The 21494-nt window shown below is 44.3% G+C and overlaps 1 protein-coding gene across 4 annotated transcripts in view; it reads left to right on the top strand.

Moving 5' to 3' along the window:
• tgfbr1b (transforming growth factor, beta receptor 1 b) overlaps positions 1–6084 on the top strand; it is a 56983-nt gene extending 50899 nt beyond the window's left edge. For all 4 annotated transcript variants that reach the window (XM_078398332.1, XM_078398333.1, XM_078398334.1 and 1 more), the window contains one exon: positions 2482–6084. In XM_078398332.1, the coding sequence (XP_078254458.1) occupies positions 2482–2607 (126 nt within the window). In that variant the 3' untranslated portion in view covers positions 2608–6084. The remainder of the gene's footprint in view (positions 1–2481) is intronic.
• Positions 6085–21494: the final 15410 nt, after the last annotated feature.

Raw genomic sequence — 21494 nt, 5'->3', positions numbered from 1 at the left:
GCAAAAGCATTAGCTCGATGTCCCTGAATAACAGATACACAAGGATCTTTCAAGGTATCCTGGGGCCTAACATAATTATCCAAATTTGGAAATGAAAAGTGAGAGGCTATGCAGGATAGTTCATCATTCTCCATTATTTTCCTGTAGCTGTCCTCTTATTTACAATTTTTGCACACTTGTTCATTGATACAAGCTCCAAACAACATCAATGTGAAACAAGCAGGCGAGGACTTTTCCAAACTCCAATCCTGGCACTTTGGGAACTCCACAATAAAGGTGTCTGCTAATGCTGGATTGCATTATGTGGACTTGGAAGGGGAAATTCTGGGTCCTGTTTAATATTAGCCTTGGCCAAAGCAGTTTTCGGCATGTGAACAGTTTTTGTGTATTGGCAGGTATCTTTAGTCCATAAGTGAAATCAAAGATCTCATTCTGCAGAGTAATGTAATGCCCAAACAATTCATTTCATCGCTTTGTTGTTGTAAAAGTAACTGAGTAAATTAAATATCTTTGAAAGTTGTGTGTCTGACACATTAAGAACAAATTGTCCCTTGAGCTACACTTTCAATGTGGCTATGATAGTCCATGCATCTGCCCCATAGGTTTATATTCTAAAAGAGCTTGTATTTACTCGGAGGTTATATTTGGATTTGTTGAGGTAATGAGCAGTTTCACCTCTGGCAGGTTAATGATCATGCTCTTTATACACTGAGAAACTTTAAGCCTCCAATATTAATTAATCCTAATAAATATTTAAGAGCGATTGTCACTGGCTTTCTTAATTTGTATTCAGTATTGTTTTCAAAGAGAGGACAATATCGTATGCAACGGTTGTATCCAAATCGCAAGATAATAGCTCTTTTGAGTGGCCCAATGCAAACTTGTTATTGTGCATACAAAGAAATCCATTACACCTTCAGCTGTGTGTGTATATATATCTCATTTGCTGAAATTTATATGAAAATATCTATTGAAGAAGAGGATATTTATCTGAACATTGCAACAGTACTAGAAATCCACTTTTCCACCTTCAGCTCTCATTCTTTGCCATTGGATTTATCTTTTTGGTGCTGTATTGGATCTCCGAGATCAAATAAATTTAGTTTAACACTTTGTACACCAGGAATTATGCCACTTGGTGATCTTTTAACAGATTATAAAATTTGGTGTTTTTAAGGTAGAAAAGTCATGCAACTTATTATGTTATGATTTGATTATTTGCATTGTCTTGTAGTGTAAAATTGCTTTAATTTAAATCTGTCTCCTACATAACAGTGCTGTTTGGCTTTTGCACCAATTGACTTGGCTAAAAAGGTTTTTCTTTAAAATAATGAACATCCCCATTTGCAAGAACTCTTTTGGAAACTTAATACATGTTTCACTTTGGAGATAATCTCAAAAATACTGTTGTCATCTGGTTGTGCAAAGTTTAGTGAAGAATTCTTGTGCATCTGCAGCATTATGACAGATTATAGCTCATCACATGCGACTGACTTTATCTACTCATCTACTTTAATTAGTAAATATTAACAGCCTCCTTTCAGAAGTTTACTCCATTTCTCCTCCAATGGTCTATGTCTGACAAGTGATCTTTCTGACAAGTGAAAACAAAGATATAGTTTAAAACACATTTCAATTGGTAAGAGGTCCCAACAAAACTCATGACTCACTTCCATTTTTCCTACAAATACCCTGCTGAGTTCAAGCATCATCCGATAGCAAGTTCCATGGTCACGAGTGTCACGGAATCCTGGTTAAATTTTTGGCCTGGCAAAAATTTGTAGCTCTGATTTGAACCTGATTTGTACTTGTTCGATGCAACCTAACTTGCATTGATTTTCTCCTTGGAATGGTTTGAGTTTTGGACAAAGTACTGATTGGAGGCTGTTAAATATGGACTGAGTTCCAAACATACTTGAGTCTTTGGTTGAATGTTGTGTAATCAGTATTCTGCATCTCTCCAATGTCTTACCTTGTTCTGTGGAGGATGATTGTGAAAACAATGTGAACACAAAACATTCTTGTTTAAAATTAATGCACATTATTTTCCATTTCTGTTTTTTATTTTACTACAAGTTGCTAGATTAGCATTTAATTGTAGTTTTTACTAACTGAACCAAAGCTGTCTTTGTCTATTCCCTTAACCAGTGCAAGCTTCAATGTCAGTGTTAGAGTTATCCTTAGTTTCTACTTTCTTTTTGAGTTAATCAGAGATGAAAGGATCAAGAATCTAAGACTATTGTTTGGCTGTCATTGATATAGTAAAACAAAAACACAAAATAATTGACTCCTGAGATTGCTTCAACTGGATCCTTAGCCTATCATTATATTTTGGAAGAATATCTAGATTCAAAGATTGGATGATTTTTAACCAGGGAGGCAAATGTGGAAGTAACTGTAGTTATAAATTGTAGGTGTTTGCTGTTTATTCTCGTCACTGCATTGCCAACTTGTTCTAACCCTGCTATCTCTTTGGCGCAGGCTCTACGTGTAATGGCCAAAATCATGCGTGAATGTTGGTACGCCAATGGAGCAGCCAGATTAACCGCTCTTCGCATCAAGAAAACGTTGTCTCAGCTCAGCCAACAGGAAGGCATAAAAATGTAGTTGTCTGCAGTCCAGAGATCGAGCTGATAGGATGAAAACTGCACCTGGACTGCAGTGTTATTGGAAGGGATTCTTGTTCTACCTCATCGAGGGAGCAGAAGATGGATCACTCTGTCTGCACCACATTTTCTAAATAACATAGGAAATTTCCATCATGCCTAGCTCTCTAATGGACACATTGAGCGCAGGCTGGGGTCCACTTTGTGCACTGAACACCACCTTCCCAGGACATCGACTTATTATGTAGCTTAGGTTTTTTTTTAAATTAACATTTAACTCGATGACAAAGTTTTATTATTGGTCTTAATAGTAGAAAAGCTGGAACACTTAAGCCTTTACCAATACTGCCCCAAAATGTTGGAGAGACTGGTAATGGGGCTAGTCCCACAAAAGGAATATAAATCTCCGTGCAAGATACAGTATTACACTCAAAGGGTACTCTATCTAAGGGTTGAGTACTAGTTTTACTGCTTAGCAATTCAACCAAGTGAATATAATTTTGAATCCTTGCGATCTATTTTCACCTTTTATTTGGCTAAAACCTTTGAGTCAGGAATTCTACACTTCGCCTTTGGTTTTAGCCTTTACGCTACTTTGAAGTGGCCTACATACTTGGGAACAAGACTGAGACAAATGCATTAACTGTTGCTACTTTTTTTTGTTGTTGCAGGAATAAGATTTGTGTTGAGGCAGTAAAGTAAATTGTGAGTTTCTGAAATGGGTACATAAATGTATAGTAGCCAGAACGTTTAAAAAACACCCCAAACCTGTATCATGTACAATTTCTAGGCTTAGAGATAATTTGGCGAGGGCCTCAATCTGGGTTTTAGTTCAATTTTGTTTTAACTAGACAATGTTTGCAATTAGCAATTTTTTCCAGTTTTTTGTTTTAAATATACGAACGTCAATTCCCAATAGCCTGGTGGAGGTTCATGACCCTCTACTCCGTGAACATCGAAAAGACAATTATGGGAATATGGTTACAGTATTCCACAATGCACCTCCATTGGTTGTTGTGCTTTGGTGGAAGCAGCCACTTAAAATAGCAAGGAACATACTTGCAATTTGTCAACTTGGCCTCCTGACAAGAAACGCTTTGCTCCTTGGAAATGGGGGGGGGGGGTTGGGTACCTTTGGTAAAAGATTTGCTCGGCTATCATCTGTCAAATTAGTTTTTGCTAAGGAAGAGTTATTTTGACGTTGTTGAATTTTTAACATAAAGTACGTAATAGAGCAAATGCCTCTCAACCAAATATGATTATAATGCATTTTAACACTAAATGATAGCAGCCAAATGAATGATTATTATTGTATGTAGCATAGTATGTAGATTAATCTTCACAAATATTTGCCTATTTTTCTCTCTCCATTTGCAGTGACACTAAGGACCCAATCAAATCTTACTCGATGCATTAATTGTGTGCATTTTATCATGCCATCTTTTGGGGTGAAAACATTTTACTTTACTTTGTTTTAGGTGCCATTAAAATCAAATTAGCTTTAATGAATTTAGAATTATGAGAATAGTTATTACAAATGGACTTTCTATTTGGAGTGGACTAGGTTTTTAGTTGGCTTTTAAAAAAGACTATGTTTTGCAGGTACAAAATCGGAATTAAATCAATTTATTCATGAAATTATCTTTTTTTTTTGCATCTTGGGAGTCTGCATTTTTATTTGCACAAAAATGCCATAATGGGCCTTATGATCTCGCACTGTAATTTTCATGAACCGTGTGTAAATCGAAGGCAATCTGGCCATCTACTGCTTGGCATTCTCGGAGTACACAATCTGCTTCCACTTGTGCTTTACTTTATTTGAGGGGAAACGGCCTAAAATGACGATTTCACAGCTTTCTGACTTTATACACTGCAATTATTGATTTATGGAGTCTGCCTTATCAGAGGTGTTTGAAGATGAATATAAAGATTCAACATCCAAATTTAACCCGGGGTGAAAAGACTCCAAGTTATGTTTATTGCAGTGTAGATGTGCAATGTTGTTGTTCCTTGAATTTGGCAAAGACGCAGTAAACTGATCCATTTGTTGCATTAAACATAGATCCACTCTAAAATACATAGATTAGTCTTGCTTCTAGTTTTAACTTAGTATACATATAATTGTATATTTACAAATGAGAGAGCCCAGTGTAAGAAGAGATTTTTATTTCTACAACTTTTTACTTTTTAATATCATAAAATCTGTAGTGTGATTAACATGGTAATAAACCTAGTAGCAGAGCAGGGAGAAAAACTATATAGAAAATGTTGCGTATAGCTTCTAGCTCAAATAAATCCAGATCTTTTCTATCATCGGTAATCTCAGTGTGTAGTTTCCTGGCTGAGAAACAGTATTATAATTGCAAGCGATGAATGCGCCTGAAGTGGCAGAACTGCTGCTAAACCCTTGGGTAAAATGTGTGGTAGCTCTGTTCTAAAGATTTCTCATCAGTCATTCCTGTTGTAAGTAATCACTGAGCATATTGTCTAAATGTAGAGTACAGAAAACGTCTTTAACGGGTCACAAATTTTGTATGGTTAGTGAATGAACGCAACAAAATGGGCACCTCCCTATCAAACCATGGTAATTACTGTGATCTGCAGCATGTTAAGTGTGCATATCGGATGTGCTTCTTTATTGCTATATTGAATTTACCCATGACAACTCAGTATATGCAGGTGATACTGCTGCATATGTAATGTTAATGTTAAATTATGAAATGCTGTGGATTTTATTTTCCTGTATCGAATGCCACTACCTGCCCTTTCCAACACAGTCCCACCAGCATTGTGTTTCCTCATGCAGCCCCACATTACGATTACATTTAGTCTACACTCAAACCATTTAATGTAATTCTGCTTTAAATTAAAGATACCTCCGGAATGACCAAGTTATATTTACCTCACTGTGTCTGTGATATTTTATATATATGCACAAATATATCTAATATATATATATATTATATCACACTGATAGTTTCAGTAACTCAGCACGTTTGCAAACTCATGTTGATTTATATTAAAAAAATATGGATGCTGTATTAATTTAAATCCTGTATCTGTCTATGGTACTGAAGTGTTTTGTGTATGTATTGCGCCTGGCTTATTGTCTACTAGATATTCCTTTTTATTGTTTGTACAAAATTGCTGATCCAGGAAGTATCCATGCTGTCCGGGTATTGCTTTTCCATTGGAGGTACAGCTTCACAGCTAATGTGTATGGGGGAAAAAGAAAGATACTGGAGTCAGTAAATAGACATACCGCATTCAACAATTTTTTTTTCCTTCTCCTTTCTTCCTAAAGTACGATTATCATAAATGATGTAATACAACTCCCTGTTTGTTAAAATCATGCTCTTTTGTATAATGTGCACAACGAAGATGGACGATGCTAGATGCTGAGTTAAATGGCTTTATTGAAAGTATTGGCATTGTACACTGCATCAGACAAAACCAGATTAAAATAAACTGTTTATCACCTAGACGAGTGATTAGTGAGTCTTATTTCTTTTTCCTTTCAGAAGTTAAATTTACACCATGACTGTTGCAATCTTTTTTTTTTCCCGGACGCAATGAATTAATCTGTCTCCAACTGGAAACAGTGTCATTAATTTAAATTATTATATGGCATTAAAATGGATGTGACTTATTTTCAACTGCTTGTTCCTTCAGACAGTAATTTTATGCAAAACTTTTAACCTGATAATCTTCCCCAGGCATTTGGCAGGTTTTGTTTTGAAGGCTTTTAATATATACATCTACACAGTTAGTTCTGAGAGGAAATTTGTAGATATGACACAGGCACACACACACACAGACATATGCACATGCGGTACTTACTGCGCCGGAGACCAGGGTTCGATTCTGACTACGGGTGCTGTCTGTACAAACTTTGTACGTTCTCCCTGTGACCATGTGGGTTTTCTCCAGGATCTCCGGTTTCCTCCCAAAGACGTCCAGGTTTGTAGGTTAATTGGCTTCGGTAAAATTGTAAATTGTACCAAGCGTGTTTAGGATAGTGTTAGTGTGCAGGGATCACTGGTTGGCGCGGACTCGGTGGGCTGAAGGGCCTTTTCAAGAGAGAGTTAGATTTAACTCTCGGGACTAACAGAATCAGGGGATATGGGGAGAAAGCAGGAACTGATTTTGGATGATCAACCATAATCATATTGAATGGCGGTGCTGGCTCGAGGGGCTGAATGGCTTACTCCTGCACCAATTTTCTATGTTTCTATGACATTTACCCTGAATTCTGTCAGTTCATCTTCAGTATTTTGCTTTTTGCTCTTCAACTCCAAATCAGCCTTCCCAACTACATCAACTTGTTGAACTTTAAATCATTTCTGATTTCACAACTGTCACATTTTAAAATAATTCCCTTTTCTACTCTTTGCAGGATTTTAATTGCCAAGAAAACTTTTATTAATGTTCAGACATTGGAATCTTCCTTTGTTCATTTTGTCATTCACTTTTGGATTGTTTTTGAATTGTTTCAAATGGTACATGGCATTCAAGGCAAGCTTCCTAATTGAATCCAAAGTTGACTTGGTGATGTGCATTGGTTTTTCTAATTGATATATTAAACAAGCAGTCGAGAAACTAGAAGTGGGTACGGCTACATTGTTTTGAGATATTCAGGCAAGTAACTGGATACAGAGGTTTTGGAGGAATATAGGCCAAATGGAGGCAAATTAAATTAGGCTGGATATACATCTTGGCTGGCATGAACGAGTTAGGCTGAAGTGATTGTTTCTGTGCTATATAACTGACTGGTCACAGGCTGACGTCTTTTCCCCCAAGAGGAGGCATTTTCTTTCCCCAGAAGGACACCTAATAAAAGTATACACCGATGAGCCAAAACATTATGACCACTGACAGGCGAAGTGAATAACATTGATTATCTTGTTACAAGGGCACCTGTCAAGGGGTGGGATATATTAGGCAGCAAGTGAACAGTCAGTTCTTGAAGTTGATGTGTTGGATGCAGGAGAAATGGGCAGGGGTAAAGACCTGAGCGACTTTGAGAGGGGCCAAATTGTTATGGCCAGACGACTGGGTCAGAGCATCTCTGAAACAGCAAGGCTTGTGGGGTGCTCCCGGTCAGCAGTGGTGAGTACCGACCGACAGTGGTCCGAGGAGGGACAAACTGGCAGGGTGTTAGGCGCCCAAGGCTCATCGATGCGCGAGGGCAACGAAGGCTATCCCGTCTGGTCCGAACCGATAGAAGGTCTATTGTGGCACAAGTCACAGAAAATGTTAATGGTGGTCATGGGAGGAATGTGTCACAATACACAGTGCATCGCACCCTGCTGCATATGGGGCTGCACACGGAGGACCAACAGCATATTAGGCAGGTGGGCATAATGTTTTAGCTGATCGGTGTATAATATAGGGTATATTGTGAAACCATATTTCCCCCCCCCCCATAATGGGGGTATCAAACACACGAGTCCATGGGTGAAAGGTAAGAGCTTCAAAGGATGTTTTTCAGTGGTTGACATCTGGAACAAGCTGCTGGATGTGGTGGAATCGGATACATTGCCACTTTTAAGAGGCATTTAGACAGATTTAAATGGGCAAGGCATAAAAGATAACCTCCTAATGTGGGCAAATGTGATTTGTGTAGATAGGCAACAAGGTTGGTATGAATATGATCGGTTGAAGGACCTGTTTGTGTGCTATACAGCTCTGACTGAGTTTGTGCCAATACTGAATTGTTATATACATGTCAACACAATACTTTACTGGCATTTCCATAATTTGTTCTTTTTACTTTACTTTATTACAGACTCGGTCCAGATTAAGGCATTACATAGAATGAATTACTTACAAAAGCGCAAAAAATTACTTACAAAAGCACAATAAATTACATACAAATGCAAAATACATGGTTTTAAAAAGAAAATTTTAAAAATCAGTGTCCTACAACTAGACAACGATACCAATGTCTCCACAGCTGGGATTGGTAGTGTGTAGTGCTGAACCTTATGTTTGATAAGGCCAAGATGATTTCATTTTCAGAGTCATTAATCAGGCAAATAAATTTATACATAAGATTTCATAAGACAGTTTGTAAAGTATTGACTCCTGCAGCCACAAACATTTCACTTGCACTACACCAACTAAGGTCTCTTAAGTAATATTCTCAGCATCATTATAAGCTACCTGAAGTCTCTAAGTTTGCTTTTCTGTAGTTTGACCACAGGTGTGTTATGGATACAAGTTGCTTAAACTTTGCATTCCTTTTGAGGCTGGTTGATCTATCGGTGTTTAAAATAGACGAGGGACTTAATATGGTAAAAACAAAACCTTTTTGCTATTTGGTCTGAAATTATAGACAATAGACAATAGGAGCAGGAGGAGGCCATTTGGCCTCGAGCCAGCACCACCATTCAATGTGATCACGGCTGATCATTCTCAATCAGTACCCCGTTCCTGCCTTCTCCCCATACCCCCTGATTCCGCTATCCTTAAGAGCTCTATCTAGCTCTCTCTTGAATGCATTCAGAGAATTGGCCTCCACTGCCTTCTGAGGCATAGAATTCCACAGATTTACAACTCTGACTGAATTTTTTTTTTCATCTCCGTTCTAAATGGCCTACCCCTTATTCTTAAACTGTGGCCCCTGGTTCTGGACTCCCCCAACATTGGGAACATGTTTCCTGCCTCTAACGTGTCCAACCCCTTAATAATCTTATACGTTTCGATAAGATCCCCTCTCATCCTTCTAAATTCCAGTGTATACAAATTCTTCCGACAAAAAAAATCAAAAATAGAACTAGGCTGTGTTGAATTGATAAAGGGGAAGCATTTCATAAAATGTAATCTGGAAAAAAATCCAGAATCTTTTCCCCTCATGGCTTCAAGTGCTGACCAATTGAACTTGTCAAAACTGATACGTATTGCATTGGGAATGTGAAACAAAAATGGAATGTTTCAAACTATTGGTAAATAATATTATTATTCACAGCATTTGGTTTCCTGAAGTATTTTATTAATTAATTAATTAGAATTGTCGAGGACATTAGCGACGCAGTGGCACTGGTTTGCGACGGGCATGGTGATGGACGCCCCACACATCTCTGTCCTCCACACGGCTGGCCAGCTCCTCTTTTGTCTCTACATATGCATCTTCCATCAACGTCTTCAGCGTGGTCTTGTTTGGTCGTCCCGGGTTCCATCTTCCATGGGTGAGTTCCCACAGCACAACCTTGTTTGCCGGTATAGACAAGACAATTGGTGCAGGAGGAGGCCATTCGGCCCTTCGAGCCAGCACCACCATTCAATGTGATCATGGCTGATCATTCTCAATCAGTACCCCGTTCCTGCCCTCTCCCCATACCCCCTGACTCCGCTATCCTTAAGAGCTCTATCTATCTCTCTCTTGAATGCATCCAGAGAATTGGCCTCCACTGCCTTCTGAGGCAGAGAATTCCACAGATTTCCAACTCTGACTAAAAAAGGTATATAATCATTGTTGGAAATTTCCTGAAATGAAAATGGAAAGGAACCTCTCCATTAAAGTGATTTTTCAGCACGTTGATTTGAATTTGCTGTACAGGGTCTTTTACATGAACAAGTTCAATGGTCGAATAGTTGTGCAAATATTTGTTTTAAAGTCTGGCTGCAGATTAGTAGGTGCAACTACTGGCAGTCCTAATTCTGTTCAAAGTACTATCTGAAAGGGCTAAAATTATATTTACGATCCAACTCCTTTCACATTATTTGTACAATGGCAACTATCAGTTCTTTACAATTAATGCCCCAGATAAACGCTAAACTAAATGCTATTTTTGGTTTTTCTACTCTAAATTTACTCTAAAGTGTTCTACAGTCAATAGACAATAGGTGCAGGAGTAGGCCATTCAGCCCTTCGAGCCAGCACCGCCATTCAATGCGATCATGGCTGATCATTCTCAATCAGTACCCCGTTCCTGCCCTCCCCCCATACCCCCTGACTCCGCTATCCTTAAGAGCTCTATCTAGCTCTCTCTTAGATGAAGGGATTAAAAGTACCATTAGCAAATTTGCAGATGATACTAAGCTGGGGGGTAGTGTGAATTGTGAGGAAGATGCAATAAGGCTGCAGGGTGACTTGGACAGGTTGTGTGAGTGGGCGGATACATGGCAGATGCAGTTTAATGTAGATAAGTGTGAGGTTATTCACTTTGGAAGTAAGAATAGAAAGGCAGATTATTATCTGAATGGTGTCAAGTTAGGAAGAGGGGATGTTCAACGAGATCTGGGTGTCCTAGTGCATCAGTCACTGAAAGGAAGCCAATGGAATGTTGGCCTTCGTAACAAGAGGAGTTGAGTATAGACAATAGACAATAGACAATAGGTGCAGGAGTAGGCCATTCAGCCCTTCGAGCCAGCACCGCGATTCAATGCGATCATGGCTGATCACTCAATCAGTACCCCGTTCCTGCCTTCTCCCCATACCCCCTCACTCCGCTATCCTTAAGAGCTCTATCCAGCTCTCTCTTGAAAGCATCCAACGAACTGGCCTCCACTGCCTTCTGAGGCAGAGAATTCCACACCTTCACCACTCTCTGACTGAAAAAGTTCTTCCTCATCTCCGTTCTAAATAGCCTACCCCTTATTCTTAAACTGTGGCCCCTTGTTCTGGACTCCCCCAACATTGGGAACATGTTTCCTGCCTCTAATGTGTCCAATCCCCTAATTATCTTATATGTTTCAATACGATCCCCCCTCATCCTTCTAAATTCCAGTGTATACAAGCCCAATCGCTCCAGCCTTTCAACATACGACAGTCCCGCCATTCCGGGAATTAACCTAGTTAACCTACGCTGCACGCCCTCCATAGCAAGAATATCCTTCCTCAAATTTGGAGACCAAAAACTGCACACAGTACTCCAGGTGCGGTCTCACCAGGGCCCGGTACAACTGTAGAAGGACCTCTTTGCTCCTATACTCAACTCCTCTTGTTATGAAGGCCAACATTCCATTGGCTTTCTTCACTGCCTGCTGTACCTGCATGCTTCCTTTCATTGACTGATGCACTAGGACACCCAGATCTCGTTGAACTCCCCCTCCTTCTAACTTGACACCATTCAGATAATAATCTGCCTTTCTATTCTTACTTCCAAAGTGAATAACCTCACACTTATCTACATTAAACTGCATCTGCCATGTATCCGCCCACTCACACAACCTGTCCAAGTCACCCTGCAGCCTTATTGCATCTTCCTCACAATTCACACTACCCCCCAGCTTAGTATCATCTGCAAATTTGCTAATGGTACTTTTAATCCCTTCGTCTAAGTCATTAATGTATATCGTAAATAGCTGGGGTCCCAGCACCGAACCTTGCGGTACCCCACTGGTCACTGCCTGCCATTCCGAAAGGGCCCCATTTATCCCCACAGTTTAGGAGCAAAGAGGTCCTTCTACAGTTGTACCGGGCCCTGGTGAGACCGCACCTGGAGTACTGTGTGCAGTTTTGGTCTCCAAATTTGAGGAAGGATATTCTTGCTATTGAGGGCGTGCAGCGTAGGTTCACTAGGTTGATTCCCGGAATGGCGGGACTGTCATATGTTGAAAGGCTGGATCATTTAGGCTTGTATACACTGGAATTTAGAAGGATGAGGGGGGATCTTATTGAAACGTATAAGATAATTAGGGGATTGGACACATTCGAGGCAGGAAACATGTTCCCAATGTTGGGGGAGTCCAGAACAAGGGGCCACAGTTTAAGAATAAGGGGTAGGCCATTTAGAACGGAGATGAGGAAGAACTTTTTCAGTCAGAGAGTGGTGAAGGTGTGGAATTCTCTGCCTCAGAAGGCAGTGGAGGCCAGTTCGTTGGATGCTTTCAAGAGAGAGCTGGATAGAGCTCTTAAGGATAGCGGAGTGAGGGGGTATGGAGAGAAGGCAGGAACGGGGTACTGATTGAGAGTGATCAGCCATGATCGCATTGAATGGCGGTGCTGGCTCGAAGGGCTGAATGGCCTACTCCTGCACCTATTGTCTATTGTCTATTGTCTTGAATGTATTCAGAGAATTGGCCTCCACTGCCTTCTGAATTCCACAGATTCACAACGCTCTGATTGAAAAAGTTTTTCCTCACCCCCGTTCTAAATGGCCGACCCCTTATTCTTAAACTGTGGCCCCTGGTTCGGGAATCCCCCAACATCGGGAACATGTTTCCTGCCTCTAGCGTGTCCAACCCCTTAATAATCTTATACGTTTCAATAAGATCCCCTCTCATCCTTCTAAATTCCAGTGTATGCAAGCAAGCCAGTCGCTCCAGTCTATCAACATATGACAGTCCCGCCATTCCGGGAATTAACCTGGTAAACCTACGCTGCACGCCCTCAATGGCAAGAATATCCTTCCTCTCTGGGTCGTTACGCTCCTTTGCGTACTACACTTCAATATAGGCGATTTCGACCGAGTGGTTCATCTTGCTCCTCTAGTATCTTTGGTTTAAAGGAATTGAGTTATCAAATATTACATATTTGGTCTGCTGCACTGTGAGCTGGCAGTCACGACCATCAACCACATTATCCTTGCTAAATAGGGCCTAGTCCTTATTCTTTCCTCACCTTCATTTGAACTTGCACTGTAGCTGCCAACCTTTCCCATGTCATCAGCTTATTATTGAGTCATTGCTGTACAGAAGAAGGGTCTTGATCCAAAACGTCACCCATTCCTTCTCTTCTGAGATGCTGCCTGACCCACTGAGTCACTCCAGCATTTTGTGCCTACCTTCGATTTAAACCAGCATCTGCAGTTTTTTTAACCTAGCTTCTAGTTCAGTCTGAAGAAGGGTCTCGATCCAAAACGTCACCCATTCCTTCTCTCCAGAGATACTGCCTGACCCGCTGAGTTACTCCAGCCTTTTTTTGTCTAGCTTCTAGTCAAGAGTCGTGTTTGGTAGTGTGCTGACCTTCTGAGTGTTGTTCGGGTCTTCTAGCACAGAGACACCATTCTCGTACCATTGTGTTTTCAACACTATCCCTTGTAAAGTGCGTGTGGCAGATCTGTGCTGGCCCATGCAAACTGTCGTTAGAACTTAAGAAAAAATAAAAAGTGGTTTGGAGTCGGTGTGGAAAAATCTCGGTTATTTTCAATTCTTTGCAGTTAGTGATGTTTTCAGAATTTCTGGAAGTATATGTATGGTATTTCTACAGTTATTCTTTCATAAGCACGTTTGATGGAAAGTCCAAATGCGAGTTTGGTACGACCAGTGCCCTCAGATCTCTTTGAAGACAGGGAGCTAAATTGGATTGTTCTGGAAGCAGATGTAGGGGTCACTTACTGACAGCTTCGTGTCATCTAAGAAAATAACTGCAGATGCTGGTACAAATCGAAGGTATTTATTCACAAAATGCTGGAGTAACTCAGCGGGTCAGGCAGCATCTCAGGAGAGAAGGAATGGGAGACGTTTCGGGTCGAGACCCTTCTTCAGACTGATGTCAGGGGGGGCGGGACAAAGGAAGGATATAGGTGGAGACAGGAAGATAGAGGGAGATCTGGGAAGGAGGAGGGGAAGAGAGGGACAGAGGAACTATCTAAAGTTGGAGAAGTCAATGTTCATACCGCTGGGCTGCAAGCTGCCCAAGTGAAATATGAGGTGCTGTTCCTCCAATTTCCGGTGGGCCTCACTATGGCACTGGAGGAGGCCCATGACAGAAAGGTCAGACTGGGAGGGGGAGTTGAAGTGCTGAGCCACCGGGAGATCAGGTTGGTTAAGGCGGACTGAGCGAAGGTGTTGAGCGAAACGATCGCCGAGCCTGCGTTTGGTTTTGCCGATGTAAACAAGTTGACATCTAGAGCAGCGGATGCAATAGATGAGGTTGGAGGAGGTGCAGGTGAACCTCTGTCTCACCGAAGTGTTATCTGTTCATTGTATTTGTACAGTTCTGTTCATTACAATATCGGTTTCCAGCCAGTGTCAACAACAAAAACTTTTATTCATGTAATCCTTTCAACAGAGCAAAAATATTCCAGGGTTCTGACTTACAGGTACATGGATGCGACAGGTTTGGAGGGATAGGGGCCAAATGCGAGCAGGTGGGACCAGTGTAGCTGGGAAATTGTTGGCCGGTGCGGGCAAGTTGGGCCGAAGGGCCTGTTTCCACACTGTATCACTCTATCACTCTTAAGTGTCAGCAAACAATGAATATAAGCCCAGCCTCATCAACGATTAGGACGTTGTTCCCAGTGTTGGGGGTGTCCAGAACCAGGGGCCACACAGTCTAAGAATAAAGGAGAGGCCATTTAAAACTGAGGTGAGAAAAAACCTTTTCACCCAGAGAGTTGCGAATTTGTGGAATTCTCTGCCACAGAGGGCAGTGGAAGTCAATTCTCTGAATGCATTCAAGAGAGAGCTAGATAGAGCTCTTAAGGATAGCGGAGTCAGGGGGAATGGGGAGAAGGCAGGAACGGGGTACTGATTGAGAATGATCAGCCTTGATCACATTGAATGGCGGTGCTGGCTCGAAGGGCCGAATGGCCTACTATTGTCTATTGAGAAGGAACTTTTTCACCCAGAGAGTTGTGAATTTGTGGAATTCTCTGCCACAGAGGGCAGTGGAGGCCAATTCACTGGATGGGTTTTAAAGAGAGTTAGAGAGAGCTATGGGGGCTAGCTAGTGGAATCAAGGGATACGTGGAGAAGGCAGGCACGGGTTAATGATTGTGGACGATCAGCCATGATCACAATGCATGGCGGTGCTGGCTCGGAGGGTCAAATGGCCTCCTTCTGCACCTATTTTCCATGTTTCTATGTTTCTGCCAGACCAGCTCAGTATTTGCAGCGTTTTCTGTTGGTAGTTTGGGATTACCAGCGTCCGCAATTTTTGTTCGTCGCTGGCAACAGGTGTCCATGGTGACAGTATGGACATGAAACTTAATGCAAGGTCAAACATGCCAGAGCTGCAACCGGTCATGTTCAGTCTCAGTCACTTTACAGGAAGGAGGTGGAGTTGGAGTTGGGGCCTGGAGCCTTTGATGGAACCGTTCCCTGTGGCCACCTAAGCCCATTGGGGAGGCAGTGGGAGTTGGTTGCCATGGCAGCCATTTGGGAGGTGGTTTTAGACAATAGGTACAGGAGGAGGCCATTCAGCCCTTCGAGCCAGCACCGCCATTCAATGTGATCATGGCTGATCATTCTCAATCAGTACCCCGTTCCTGCCTTCTCCCCATACCCCCTGACTCCGCTATCCTTAAGAGCTCTATCTAGCTCTCTCTTGAATGCATTCAGAGAATTGGCCTCCACTGCCTTCTGAGGCAGAGAATTCCACAGATTCACAACTCTCTGACTGAAAAGGTTTTACCTCATCTCCGTTCTAAATGGCCTACCCCTTATTCTTAAACTGTGGCCCCTGGTTCTGGACACCCCCAACATTGGGAACATGTTTCCTGCCTCTAACGTGTCCAACGCCTTAATAATCTTATACGTTTCGATAAGATCCCCTCTCATCCTTCTAAATTCCAGTGTATACAAGCCTAGTTGTTGTACTCCCAGAACCATCCGAGTAGCGGAAACAGCCTTTGTCGGTCTGGATGGTTCTATAATTCAAGGATTGGTTTAGTCGAGTTCCTGGACTGTTGTTCTGACCGTATGAAGGATGGGCCATGTTGGATGGAGCTAATGAGTGGGTTTCTTTGTAGACTGCAGTAAGCCTGGTTATTATATGGCGTCTTTGCAGGGTGCCCCATTTGAGTTCGTGAAGCATTTGCGTGACACTGCTGGTCCTGCTATGGTCACCGGTTACAAACCTGGCAGCTCTTCTCTGGGCCTTCGCAAGGTGGGTTAATGTGGGTCGCTTGGAAGCGATCCCAAATGGCACAACAGTATCCCAGTCTTGGAAGACGTACACTCCAAAGATGTACAGGTATGTAGGTTAATTGGCTGGGCAAATGTAAAAATTGTCCCTAGTGGGTGTAGGATAGTGTTAGTGTGCGGGGATCGCTGGGCGGCGCAGACCCGGTGGGCCGAAGGGCCTGTTTCTGCGCTGTATCTCTAAATCTAAAAAAAAAGTACTAGCCTTTTGTAAGACAACGTCCCTTGCGGATTTTGTACAGTTCCAGAAATTTTGTCGCGGTACAACAAGGATTTTGTTTGAGCTTGAGATAGATTGGCTAATATGTGTTGCCCAGCTGAGGTCGTCTGACAGTTCGATACCCAAAACGGGTGATGTTTTACCTCCTGGAGTGCAGAGTTTCCCATGAAGTACTGATAACGATGTTGCCGCAGTCACGGATACTTGCAGAGAAGTCCGCGAGTCTCGCAGGCAGCGGCACGGCCTACCATCGCATTCTGCGCCAAGGGAACTAGTGCAATTCATTGCGTCCGAGTCCCAGGTGAGTCTCAAGCGGACGGCAAAAAATGGGGGCTCGTTGGAAATATCTCCAGATCTTTCTGCAAGGAACCAGATGTACATAAATTAATTACCACAGTCACCTTGACACGCTGTCCTTGTTCCATTTGAAGCTTAGAGCCGTGGGCGAGGGTTCAGCTTTCAGTCAGATGTCCTCACTGACGCACAGACTGTTGTTTGCTCAGCTGCCTCACAGCACGCTGCAGGTTGACTGCCGACGGCGCCAGGCAGCGTCAAGAGTGGTTTATTGTCACGTGTCCCAGATAGAACAATGAAAATCTTACTTGTTGCAGAACAGAATATGGAAACATAGTCACACTAAACAATATGATAAATGAGAGGAAAAAAAGTTTATATATACACACATACACACATATATATACACACGCACACGCACACACACACACACACACACACACACACACACACACACACACACACACACACACACACACACACACACACACACACACACACACACACACACACACACACACACACACACACACACACACACACAAATCTATCTCCTAGGGAGGGGAGGGGGGGGGAGGGAGGGGGGTGGGAAGGGGGGAGTAGAGGGGGGGAGTGGGGGGGAGGGGGAGTGGGGGGGGAGGGGGAGTGGAGGGGAAGGGGTGGGGAGGGGGAGGAGAGAGGGAGAGGGGGGAGTGGAGGGGGAGTGGGGAGGGGAAGGGGGGTGGAGGAAGGGGGGTGGAGGAAGGGGGGTGGAGGAAGGGGAAGGGGGAGTGGAGGGGAAGGGGTGGGGGAGGGGGAGGGGGAGGAGAGAGGGAGAGGGGGAAGGGGGAGTGGGAGGGAAGGGGAGTGGGAGGGAAGGGGGGGATGGGGAGTGAGGGGGGAGGAGGGCAATGGGGGAAGGGGAGAGGTGGAGGGAGGGGGGGTGGAGGGAGGGGGGATGGAGGGAGGGGGGATGGAGGAAAGGAAGGGGGGAGTGGAGGGGTAGGGGAGGGCGGAGGAGGAAGGGAATGGCGGGAGGGGAAGGGGGGAGCGGGGGACGGGGCGAGGGGGGGAGGGGGGAGGAGAGGTTTGGGCCCAACGTGTCCACTTGGTCCAGTAACTACTAAACAACTCTGTCCCGCTCTAAGACCACCCGGGCACGGACATAATCCCGGAAAAGGAGCCCGCTGACTGGTTAGCGCCCAACAAAAAATCTTCACTGTACACGCGAGAATAAACTAAAGCTAAAACTAAATTACGTCACGCACTCATCGATGAGTTGACTGTACACAACCTGACATATTGGCCAAGAACATTAAATGCCCCAAGCCCAAAGCCGAGTCCTTTTGCATTGCAAATAGCGTGCGGTGTACCCGTCTGAAACATTTGCTGCAGGATTGGTCTCCCCTGAGGTGGTGACACCAACACTTGCAACTGTCTGCTGTCAAAATAATCTGCCTACCCAACTGTGGAGCCAAGGAACACGGGGCTTCTCAGCAAACCGTCACCTCTCCCATCACCTAAGAATATTGCGTCCAGTTCTAGGCACCATGTTATAAGGGAAAGATGTCGTCTAGTTGGAAAGGGTTCAGAGAAAGATTTATGCCAGGACTGGGTGGTGTGAGCTACAGGGAGAGGTTGAGCAGGCTGGGACTCTGTTCCTTGGAGCGCAGGAGGATGAGGGGTGATCTTACAGAGGCGTGTAAAATCATGAGAGGGACACATCGGGTAGACGCACAGTCTCTTGCCCAGAGTCGGGGAATCGAGGACCAGAGGACCATATAGGTTTGAAGGTGAAGGGGAAAGGTTTTAATAGGAATCTGGGGGGTAACTTTTTCACACAAAAGGTGGGTTTATGGAGTGAGCTGTCAGAGGAGGTAGTTTTTTTTTTAGATTTAGAGATACAGCACGGAAACAGGCCCTTCGGCCCACCGGGTCCGTGCCGCCCAGCGATCCCCGCACACTAACACTATCCTACACACACTAGGGATTTTTTTTTTTTTTTTTTAACATTTACCCAGCAAATTAACCTATATATCTGTACGTCTTTGGAGTGTGGGAAGAAACCGAAGATCTCGGAGAAAACCCACGCAGGTCACGGGGAGAACGTATAAACTCCGTACAGACGGCGCCCGTGGTCAGGATCGAACCTGAGTCTCCGGCGCTGCATTCGCTGTAAGGCAGCAACTCTACCGCGGCACCACCGTGCCGTAGAGACCGGGGACTATCCCATCGTTTGAGAAACAGTTGGACAGGTACATGAATAGGGCAGGTTTGGAGGGATTTGGGCCAAACATTGGCAGGTTGGACGTGATGAGTGTAGACGGGGCCGTTTGGCCCGTGTGGGCAAGATGGGCCCTGGGGGCCTGTTTCCACGCGATGGGAGGCCATGTACCATGATTATTGAGCGTGTACTGAGAAAAGGGACATTGGAGTGCCCTGGTGCCTGGCAGCAAGGCGGTGTAGCGGTAGAATTACTGCCTTACAGCGCCAGAGACCGGTGTTCGATCCTGACTGCGGGTGCTGTCTGTAAGGAGTTTGTACGTTCTTCCCATGACCTGCGTCGGTTGAAGATTTTTACAGGCCCTTTAACAGTAGCAACACAACTTAAGGGATAATTAATCAAAAAAATAAAGGAAGTCACGTAGCTAGTAATAAAGTGATAAAATAATCATGGATGATTTTAGTTTTCGTGTGCACTATACAAAGTCTACACACTAAAACTCTCGTTTGTTTGTTCCTGAACTACAGCCAAAACGGTACACGATTGCGCGACAATTTCCGGCCCACCTTACTCACCGTTCTCCCTTTGGTGCTAATGGAACAAGTTTCATTGAAATCGGTGTTATGTTTATAATGTTATTCACATTTTAGGTTTCAATCTATCTCCTTGGGAGGGGGGGAGGGAGGGAGGGAGGGAGGGAGGGAAGGGGGGGAGGGAGGGAGGGAGGGAGGGAGGGGGGGGGAGGTGGGAGGATAAAGGGGGTTGAGGGGAATGGAGTGGGAGGGAGGGGAAGGGTGGGAGGGGAAGGATGAGGGGGAGGGGAGGGGGAGGGAGGGAGGAGGGGGGAAAGGGGGAGGAGGGGATGGGACGGGGAGGGCGAGGGGTGGAGGGGGGAGGGGTGGAGGGGGAGGGAGAGGAGGAGTGGGAGGGAGGGGGAGGGGAGGGGATGGGACGGGGAGGGGGCGGAGGTGGAGGGGAGAAGGGGAGAGGGGGAGGGGGGAGGGGGGAGGGGGGGGGGGAAGGAGAGGGTACTGCACCAATGCAGGAGAGGTTTGGGCCCAAATAACTCGGTCTAGTTATTTATATCTCTGAACCAATACACAGTGGAAACAATTATGGAAAAGGCGATCAGATCTTAACTTGCGCAATGAGGGAGTTAATTAGCAATCGTAATTTTGTGGATCCTCCAGAGAAACATAATGACAATATGTTTTTCGATGCAGAAGATGGTAAGTTATCTGGATGTCGTACAGCCCTCTGCTATTTTAATGTTCTTACCCTTTCAATATCCAACCCATTTTCCAAATTCCAAACTGCTTCTCACGTTCAAGAGCCCCATCTTGGTGAGGTCGGTGTTTGGCCCACCTTCATGTCTTTACTGTCGTCTGGATGGATCGCTGACTGCATCCATCACTGGTGTTGCTTCTCAACACCTTGGACCTTTGCTTCGGGGCAGAATGCTACTTTGCACATCCATGCAGTTTTAATTCTGCGTCCTAGCGAGGAGTTCCTCCATCAAAGGTGGATTTTCTTAAGATTCTGTTAAGTTTCATTTAGAGATTGATCGTTGTTCGTCCTTCGGGTTCGAAGATGACCATGACCAATACAGTCTGAAGAAGGGTCTCGACCCGAAACGTCACCCATTCCTTCTCTCCTGAGATGCTGCCTGACCTGCTGAGTTACTCCAGCATTTTGTGAATAAATAACTTCGATTTGTACCGGCATCTGCAGTTATTTTCTTATACTTATACGACTTCACTTTCAGTTGGTGACTGTGGGTCCGGAAGTGACTGGTGAGGCCAATCCGGGCCCGGAAGGCACGCCCACACGTAGGACACAAGTGGATGGGTGCTGCAGTGGAAGTGGAGGTAGCCCGGGCCTTGCGTGCGGTGCGTTTCCTCTGGGCCTCTGCAGTGCGTCTGTTCTCTGCTGCACGGGCTCCTGTGGTGAGCTTGCTACGCCAGGTTGGACGGTCCAGAGCAAGAGACTCCCAAGTGCTGAGGTTGATGTCCAAGTCTTTGAGGGACACTTTGAGGCAGTCCTTGAACCGTTTCTTCTGTCCTCCTACTGAGCGCTTGCCACTGACACAGTTCTCCATACAGAAGCTGTTTTGGCAGTCGACTCTCGGGCATTCTGACGACATGGCCTGCCCATCTGGCTTGGGCTTTCCGTAGGAGGGTGTGGACGCTGGGGATTCCGGCCCGTTCCAAGGCCTCTGTGTCGGGAATTTTGTCCTGCCACCTGATGTGAAGGAGTCTGCGTGGAGATATAGCATGGAAACAGGCCCTTCAGCCCACTGAAGTTCGCACCAGCCAGCTATCCCCACGCATTAACATCGCCCTACACACACAATTTTACA

Source organism: Rhinoraja longicauda, chromosome 4, assembly GCF_053455715.1.
Source record: "Rhinoraja longicauda isolate Sanriku21f chromosome 4, sRhiLon1.1, whole genome shotgun sequence".
NCBI classification, from domain to species: Eukaryota; Metazoa; Chordata; class Chondrichthyes; order Rajiformes; family Arhynchobatidae; genus Rhinoraja; species Rhinoraja longicauda.
This window is presented reverse-complemented; position numbering and strand designations above follow the sequence as displayed.